The sequence below is a fragment of the Xenopus laevis genome, chromosome 8L (genome assembly GCF_017654675.1).
Source record: "Xenopus laevis strain J_2021 chromosome 8L, Xenopus_laevis_v10.1, whole genome shotgun sequence".
In the NCBI taxonomy this organism is placed as follows: Eukaryota; Metazoa; Chordata; class Amphibia; order Anura; family Pipidae; genus Xenopus; species Xenopus laevis.
In genome coordinates, this window is record NC_054385.1 from 4156965 (window position 1) to 4166467 (window position 9503).

The window sequence follows — 9503 nt, forward strand, 5'->3', positions numbered from 1 at the left end:
CTGGCTGTATTTTCCTTGGCTCTAGTGCAGTGATCCCCAACCAGTGATTCACGGGCAACATGTTGCTGTGTGCCTTACTCTGCCGTCTGCACCCAACTCTGAATGTCTGCACCCAACTCTGAACGTCTGCACCCTACCCGGTTCATCTGCGCCCTACTCTGCCCGTCTGCACCCTACTCTGTTTCGTCTGCGACCTACCCTGTTCATCTGCGCCCTACTCTGCCCATCTGCGCCCTACTCTGCCCTACTATGTTCGTCTGTGCCCTACTCTGCCCCTCTGCACCCTACCCGGTTCATCTGCGCCCTACTCTGCCCCTCTGCACCCTACCCTGTTCATCTGTGTCCTACTCTGCTTGTCTGTGCCCTAGTCTGCTCGTCTGGCCCTGCTCTGCCCCCTACTCTGCCCGTCTGCACCGTACCCTGTTCATCTGTGTCCTACTCTGCTCATCTGCACCCTGCTCGCCTACGCCCTGCTCTGCCTCTCTGCCTGTGCCCTACTCTGTTCGTCTGAGCCCTACTCTGCCCTCTACTCTGCTCGACTGCGCCCTACTCTGTTTGTCTGTGCCCTACTCTGCCCTTCTGCGCCCTACTCTGCCCCTCTGTGCCCTACTCTGCCCTTCTGCGCCCTACTCTGCCCCTCTGTGCCCTTCTCTGCCTGTCTGCACCCTACCCTGTTCATGTGTCCTACTCTGCTAGTCTGTGTCCAACTCTGCTCGACTGTGCCCTTCTCTGCTGGTCTGAGCCCTACTCTGCCCGTCTGCGCCCTACTCTGTTCGTCTGCAGCCTACTCTGCCCGTCTGTGCCCTACTCTGCTCGACTGTGCCCTACTCTGCTCGACTGCACCCTACTCTGTTTGTCTGTGCCCTACTCTGCCCTTCTGCCCCCTACTCTGCCCCTCTGTGCCCTACTCTGCCCGTCTGCACCCTACCCTGTCCATCTGTGTCCTACTCTGCTCGTCTGTGTCCAACTATGCTCGACTGCGCCCTACTCGGCTCGTCTGCGCCCTACTCTGCTCGTCTGTGCCCTGCTATGCCCCCTACTCTGCACGTCTGCGCCCTACTCTGCCCGTCTGCAGCCTACTCTGCCCGTCTGCAGCCTACTCTGCCCATCTGGCCTACTCTGCCCGTCTGCTCCCCAACTCTGCCCGTCTGTGCCCTACTCATGAACCATCAAAATCCTCTGGGGTTGGAGGGAGTTCTGGCAGTTATAGTTCTGCAGCTAATGTTGTGTACATCACCTCCCCCAGTTTAGCACTACAGACCAGTCAAATACCCCCTGTGGGGTCCCTTATAATGTGCCAACCATGCCCCTGGCACCAACTCTAGGGTCGCTGGGAGTTGTGCAGTTAATGACCTAATTACTGACAGTAAAACAAAACTTGTTGTAAAACAAGCTGCCCCCCCACACACACACACTTTCTCATATCCCCAATCTCTGTTTATATTCCCAAAATGGAGTTGGAAGAAGAAGACAAATAATTCAAAAACTATAAAAAGAAAAGAAATGAAGACCAATTGAAAAGTTGCTTAGGATTGGCCATTCTATAACATATAAGAGGTGCGGCAACAATGACATTCGATCATTTTTTCACATTTGGATAATGGGAGACGTCCTTTCTGTAATTCAGAGCTTTCTGGATAACGGATCCCACACCTGTGTCACAAAAAAAGTAAAAAGTAAGGAGTAAACGGCGTATATAGAAGTGAATGAGCGGCCCATGTTAGTGGGGCACTTTTCATTGGTCCACTAATGAGTCATGGGGGGAGATTGGCTCAAACCATTTACCCCACATGGGTTATAGTTACCACAAATACTGTATTTATATAGTGATGCACCTGCTGAGGTAACGCTCACACCTTCCTAAATGCCACCCTCTCTAACTGCCGCCTCTCAGCAGCAAACACAATCCAGCGGCTTTACAGCAGCAGCACCCACTGAGCTTACACTCATGAGATGCACATAGACAACACACAAAGGTTTTATTCCATAAATAGAGTGTAAGCGCTGCGTAACAGCACCTAATTATATATACACACACAGACATATAGAGTATGTAGGACGTGGAGCTTTCATCATGGAGCAATGTTTTTGGTTTTTAAAACTGATACCCCTAGATTCTGATCTCCCACCGGTCACTGCACCAATCACACGGGGCTGGAAGTGATGTGCAGTTGCACTACTCCAGCCTAACACTGTGCCACCCCCAGGCCGGTTTATAGGAGAGAGTTGAATGGGTTAAAGAGAAGATGAGCGGTACCCGCAGCCTGACAAGGTGCTACCTGTACAAATGTAAGTTTTCTATTGGCTGTACATCAGAGCCAATCAAAATGGTCGGCAGCCCAGGTTCATATAGTTTTGGCTCCGGGTCAGGAGAGAATTGGATTATCTGCAGGTTCCGTCTCCCGGGTTTTGTCTCCGTCCTGGGCCACTGCCGACTCCCCGGAGCTTCGGAGCAGAATTTCCACGGAATCGACTCCGACCAATCGCTGCTCCCGCTCCACCAGAATCTCCTCCATGTTCCTTCAGTGGGACATTTATTACCTGCTGAACTCACAGGGTTAAACACACACCTAAAAACAATGAGCGACAGAACAACTACCACTCCCAGCATCCCTAGCAAGACTGTGACTTACCAACTGCCTATAGACCAGGCTTGTGGCCACATACACTTAAAAGGCAAGGTTACCCTAAAACATGAATTCTAAGCAACTTTACAATATACATTTATTAACGGTCAATGTTATTTGTAGGTAAAATTGCTATTGAAAGCATCATTTGCTTAATTTGTTACTTGGTTGTTACTTATACATTGTATCAATAGCCTGAACCAGCAGTGCAGAGAACAGAAAGAGACAGACACTGCTTTGAAAGACAGGTCTGCTAATCAGCTGCCTTGTTATACATTGTATCAATAGCCTGAACCAGCAGTGCAGAGAATAGGAAGGACGGACAGTGCTTTTAAAGACAGGTCTGCTAATCAGCTGCCTAGTTATACATTGTATCAATAGCCTGAACCAGCAGTGCAGAGAATAGAAAGGACAGACGGTGCTTTCAAAGACAGGTCTGCTAATCAGCTGCCTCGTTATACATTTTATGAACAGCCTGAACCAGCAGTGCAGAGAATAGAAAGGGACAGACACTGATTTCAAAGACAGGTCTGTTAATCAGCTGCCTAGTTATACATTGTATCAATAGCCTGAACCAGCAGTGCAGAGAATAGAAAGGGACAGACACTGATTTCAAAGACAGGTCTGTTAATCAGCTGCCTAGTTATACATTGTATCAATAGCCTGAACCAGCAGTGCAGAGAATAGAAAGGACAGACAGTGCTTTTTGTAGTTTCATGGATGAACTATAATTCCCAGCATTCTTTAATAGACAGAGCACCATAAGACTGATGCCAGAAATGAAGTGTAAGCTCTTGTAACCACTAATAAGAATTGAGAAATTAACCCATTCCTATATGTGTGACTCATGTAAATGCATCATCAGTCTGTGATTGGTTACAGCTGCACACAGCATGGATACAGTCAGTGAATCGTATTGGACATTAGGGGGGCAGGGACTTACCTTTTCCAGGTCAGATTATGGGAGATGATGATCACCACTCCCTTGTGATAGGAAACTTCGGAGATGGATTTGTTGGAGCGGGTGGAGCAGACCTGAGTTTAGGAAGGTCCCAGGTACAAATAGATTCCATTGTTTTCTATGGGACAAGTCACACGACTCCAGAGTCACCCACTCAATTCAATACAGTCGCCGGGTTATAAACAACATCACCGGCGCTCTCTGCAACTTCCATGTTTCACCCCTTTCTTTTTTTTTTTTTTAAGGAAAGTTTTATTGTTTCAAACGTATAAAACAAGTCAAATGCATTACATGAAATCTAGTTTGACACATAGAGAAGTGTAACAGTAAAAGCCATGGGGGGGGGGGGGAGTTGATTGGACACACCAAGGGGTCATCTTTGAAAATAACTTTCAGTACGTTGCAGAATCACCAATTCTAAGCAACGTTTCAATTGGTCTTCATTCTTTTTCATTGGTTTTTAATGGCTATCCTTCTTCTTTTGGATCTTTCCGTATTTCAAATGGGGGTCGCTGACCCCATCTAAAAAAACAAATGCTCTGTAAGGCTACACATTTAAATGAACAGTCAGTATGATGTAGAGAGGGATATTCTGGGACAAATTGCAATTGGTTTTCATTTTTTATTATTTGTGGTTTTTCTGTTATTTTGCTTTTTATTCAGCATCTGCAATTTCAGCCGTCTGGTTGCTAGGGTCCAAATTCCCCTAGCAACCATGCATTGATCTGAATAAGAGACTGGAATATGAATAGGAGAGGCCTGAATAGAAAGAGGAGAAATACAAAGTAACAATAACAATACATGTGTAGCCTTACAGAACATTTGTTTTTATAGATGGGGTCAGCGACCCCCTTTTGAAAGCAGAAAAAGGCAAATAATTAAAAAAAACTATGAGAAATACATGAAGACCAATGGAAAAGTTGCTTAGGAAGGTCAAGAAAACAGCATGGCTATAGGTGAGTGGACCAGTCACGTGATGCTGCAGCGCTTCCTCTATAAAGTCACGTGAGCTGCTAATAAAGCGGACACAGGTGTGAGAGAGACTAGTCATGTGATTGGCTTATGCGATACTGCAGTGGGTCCTATATAAAGTCACGTGAGCTACTAATGAAGAGGTGCGTGACAGGATTAAGGGCCGGCGGTATATTGAGTTTGTGAGGAGGGAAACACTGGAAATAACTTGTATTTACACACAGCGTCGCTCCGCCCTCTCCCGTTATTACACATTATTGTCAGAGAGCCACTACGTACCTCACACGTGTATAGGAGCTGATAGTGAGCGGAGGTACAGCAGAGGCCACACGTATTTATGGAGGGGAGGCGGCGCCAGACTCAAAGTACGAGTCCGCTGTGACCCACAGTTGCCTTGTCTCTGCCATATCCCTGTGCCAATGCGTAGCGAGCGGCTCCCCCTTCTGCCCCACAGCTGACCGGAAACCAGAATCGGCCTGACTGAACGCTAGAACTGCGTAACGCCGGAAGTGACCTCACTACAGGACCGAAAGCTCCACTGTAATAGGGCCGGCCATATTACTTCCGGGCACAGGATAATTACTGTATTAGTTGTTATAATAATGACAGTCAGGGTTGATTCAGAATAAATAACTAATCTGTTAGGGCAGAATCCTGAGGGAAGAAGGACAAACGTCAACAATTCCAGTCTACAAATGTCACTGAGCCAAGTTACAGCTTTACTGTCTGTAAATGTAGCACCAACAATGGGCTTTGTACATCTTCACAAATAAACACTCACCCCAAATCTCCCCCTAACTGGCCTTCAGACTGGGCCCCCTTAGCTCATAACAAGGTTACACATATATAGAAACATTGGGGTGTCACCCTGCTATAGTTCCAGGGGTACCCAGGGTACAAATAAGCACTCACCCCAAATCTCCCCCTAACTGACCTTCAGACTGGGCCCCCTTAGCTCATAACAAGGTTACAGATATATAGAAACATTGGGGTGTCACCCTGCTATAGTTCCAGGGGTACCCAGGGCACAAATAAACACTCACCCCCAAATCTCCCCCTAACTGGCCTTCAGACTGGGCCCCCTTAGCTCATAACAAGGTTACAGATATATAGAACATTGGGGTGTCACCCTGCTATAGTTCCAGGGGTACCCAGGGCACAAATAAGCACTCACCCCAAATCTCCCCCTAACTGACCTTCAGACTGGGCCCCCTTAGCTCATAACAAGGTTACAGATATATAGAAACATTGGGGTGTCACCCTGCTATAGTTCCAGGGGTACCCAGGGCACAAATAACCACTCAGCCCAAATCTCCCCCTAACTGACCTTCAGACTGGGCCCCCTTAGCTCATAACAAGGTTACAGATATATAGAAACATTGGGGTGTCACCCTGCTATAGTTCCAGGGGTACCCAGGGCACAAATAAGCACTCACCCCAAATCTCCCCCTAACTGGCCTTCAGACTGGGCCCCCTTAGCTCATAACAAGGTTACAGATATATAGAAACATTGGGGTGTCACCCTGCTATAGTTCCAGGGGTACCCAGGGTACAAATAAACACTCACCCCAAATCTCCCCCTAACTGACCTTCAGACTGGGCCCCTTAGCTCATAACAAGGTTACAGATATATAGAAACATTGGGGTAACAGTCACCCTGCTATAGTTCCAGGGGTACCCAGGGCACAAATAAGCACTCACCCCAAATCTCCCCCTAACTGACCTTCAGACTGGGCCCCCTTAGCTCATAACAAGGTTACAGATATAGAGAAACATTGGGGTGTCACCCTGCTATAGTTCCAGGGGTACCCAGGGCACAAATAAGCACTCACCCCAAATCTCCCCCTAACTGACCTTCAGACTGGGCCCCCTTAGCTCATAACAAGGTTACAGATATATAGAAACATTGGGGTAACAGTCACCCTGCTATAGTTCCAGGGGTACCCAGGGCACAAATAAGCACTCACCCCAAATCTCCCCCTAACTGACCTTCAGACTGGGCCCCCTTAGCTCATAACAAGGTTACAGATATAGAGAAACATTGGGGTGTCACCCTGCTATAGTTCCAGGGGTACCCAGGGCACAAATAAGCACTCACCCCAAATCTCCCCCTAACTGACCTTCAGACTGGGCCCCCTTAGCTCATAACAAGGTTACAGATATATAGAAACATTGGGGTGTCACCCTGCTATAGTTCCAGGGGTACCCAGGGCACAAATAAACACTCACCCCCAAATCTCCCCCTAACTGGCCTTCAGACTGGGCCCCCTTAGCTCATAACAAGGTTACAGATATATAGAAACATTGGGGTGTCACCCTGCTATAGTTCCAGGGGTACCCAGGGCACAAATAAGCACTCACCCCAAATCTCCCCCTAACTGACCTTCAGACTGGGCCCCCTTAGCTCATAACAAGGTTACAGATATATAGAAACATTGGGGTGTCACCCTGCTATAGTTCCAGGGGTACCCAGGGCACAAATAACCACTCAGCCCAAATCTCCCCCTAACTGACCTTCAGACTGGGCCCCCTTAGCTCATAACAAGGTTACAGATATATAGAAACATTGGGGTGTCACCCTGCTATAGTTCCAGGGGTACCCAGGGCACAAATAAGCACTCACCCCAAATCTCCCCCTAACTGGCCTTCAGACTGGGCCCCCTTAGCTCATAACAAGGTTACAGATATATAGAAACATTGGGGTGTCACCCTGCTATAGTTCCAGGGGTACCCAGGGTACAAATAAACACTCACCCCAAATCTCCCCCTAACTGACCTTCAGACTGGGCCCCTTAGCTCATAACAAGGTTACAGATATATAGAAACATTGGGGTAACAGTCACCCTGCTATAGTTCCAGGGGTACCCAGGGCACAAATAAGCACTCACCCCAAATCTCCCCCTAACTGACCTTCAGACTGGGCCCCCTTAGCTCATAACAAGGTTACAGATATAGAGAAACATTGGGGTGTCACCCTGCTATAGTTCCAGGGGTACCCAGGGCACAAATAAGCACTCACCCCAAATCTCCCCCTAACTGACCTTCAGACTGGGCCCCTTAGCTCATAACAAGGTTACAGATATATAGAAACATTGGGGTAACAGTCACCCTGCTATAGTTCCAGGGGTACCCAGGGCACAAATAAGCACTCACCCCAAATCTCCCCCTAACTGACCTTCAGACTGGGCCCCTTAGCTCATAACAAGGTTACAGATATAGAGAAACATTGGGGGTGTCACCCTGCTATAGTTCCAGGGGTACCCAGGGCACAAATAAGCACTCACCCCAAATCTCCCCCTAACTGACCTTCAGACTGGGCCCCCTTAGCTCATAACAAGGTTACAGATATATAGAAACATTGGGGTAACAGTCACCCTGCTATAGTTCCAGGGGTACCCAGGGTACAAATAAGCACTCACCCCAAATCTCCCCCTAACTGACCTTCAGGCTGGGCCCCCTTAGCTCATAACAAGGTTACAGATATAGAGAAACATTGGGATAACCAGGCCCGGATTTGTGGAAAGGCCACCTAGGCCCGGGCCTAGGGCGGCAGGATTTTAGGGGGGCGGCATGCTGCTCAACCACACCCACATTGGTTCAAAAACACTGGGGATGCCCAGGAGATACAATCTCCATGAAGATTTGCACGAATAAATGGAATGGGACAGGGGCGACGAATGCCAGGGGGCCTAGGGGCGCCCGCTATGTAAATCCGGCCCTGGGGGTAACAGTCACCCTGCTATAGTTCCAGGGGTACCCAGGGCACAAATAAGCACTCACCCCAAATCTCCCCCTAACTGACCTTCAGACTGGGCCCCCTTAGCTCATAACAAGGTTACAGATATAGAGAAACATTGGGGTAACAGTCACCCTGCTATAGTTCCAGGGGTACCCAGGGTACAAATAAGCACTCACCCCAAATCTCTCCCTAACTGGCCTTCAGACTAGGCCCCCTTAGCTCATAACAAGGTTACAGATATATATAAACATTGGGGTGTCACCCTGCTATAGTTCCAGGGGTACCCAGGGTACAAATAAGCACTCACCCCAAATCTCCCCCTATCTGGCCTTCAGACTGGGCCCCCTTAGCTCATAACAAGGTTACAGATATATAGAAACATTGGGGTGTCACCCTGCTATAGTTCCAGGGGTACCCTGGGCACAAATAAACACTCACCCCAAATCTCCCCCTAACTAACCTTCAGACTGGGCCCCCTTAGCTCATAACAAGGTTACAGATATATATAAACATTGGGGTGTCACCCTGCTATAGTTCCAGGGGTACCCAGGGTACAAATAAGCACTCACCCCAAATCTCCCCCTAACTGGCCTTCAGACTGGGCCCCCTTAGCTCATAACAAGGTTACAGATATATAGAAACATTGGGGTGTCACCCTGCTATAGTTCCAGGGGTACCCAGGGTACAAATAAACACACCCCAAATCTCCCCCTAACTGACCTTCAGACTGGGCCCCCTTAGCTCATAACACGGTTACAGATATACAGAAACATTGGGGTGTCACTCTGCTATAGTTCCAGGGGTACCCAGGGCACAAATAAGCACTCACCCCAAATCTCCCCCTAACTGACCTTCAGACTGGGCCCCCTTAGCTCATAACAAGGTTACAGATATATAGAAACATTGGGGTAACAGTCACCCTGCTATAGTTCCAGGGGTACCCAGGGCACAAATAACCACTCACCCCAAATCTCCCCCTAACTGACCTTCAGACTGGGCCCCCTTAGCTCATAACAAGGTTACAGATATATAGAAACATTGGGGTGTCACCCTGCTATAGTTCCCAGGGGTACCCAGGGTACAAATAAACACTCACCCCAAAATCTCCCCCTAACTGACCTTCAGACTGGGCCCCCTTAGCTCATAACAAGGTTACAGATATATAGAAACATTGGGGTGTCACCCTGCTATAGTTCCAGGGGTA

At 48.3% G+C, this 9503-nt stretch overlaps 1 protein-coding gene across 1 annotated transcript; it reads right to left on the reverse strand.

Annotated features, from left to right (window-relative positions):
• Positions 1–368: 368 nt before the first annotated feature.
• Positions 369–3802, reverse strand: LOC108698184 (DNL-type zinc finger protein-like). Its single transcript, XM_041572914.1, has 3 exons — positions 3755–3802; positions 3571–3662; positions 369–2523 (listed from the first exon to the last, which is right to left on the reverse strand). The coding sequence occupies exons 1-3, from the start codon at positions 3800–3802 to the stop codon at positions 2367–2369; spliced, it is 297 nt and encodes a 98-aa protein (XP_041428848.1). The 3' UTR covers positions 369–2366.
• Between the last annotated feature and the right edge of the window lie 5701 nt (positions 3803–9503).

What these genes read in the sequence shown, in the direction of transcription:
- LOC108698184 (XM_041572914.1), bottom strand. Translation starts at nt 3,802, where the DNA reads ATGGAAGTTGCAGAGAGCGCCGGTGATGTTGTTTATAACCCGGCGACT. An exon ending in TTGTTTATAACCCGGCGACT is followed by an intron (nt 3,663 to 3,754) that starts GTATTGAATTGA and finishes TCCTAAACTCAG; the next exon opens with GTCTGCTCCACCCGCTCCAA. An exon ending in CATAATCTGACCTGGAAAAG is followed by an intron (nt 2,524 to 3,570) that starts GTAAGTCCCTGC and finishes AATGTCCCACTG; the next exon opens with AAGGAACATGGAGGAGATTC.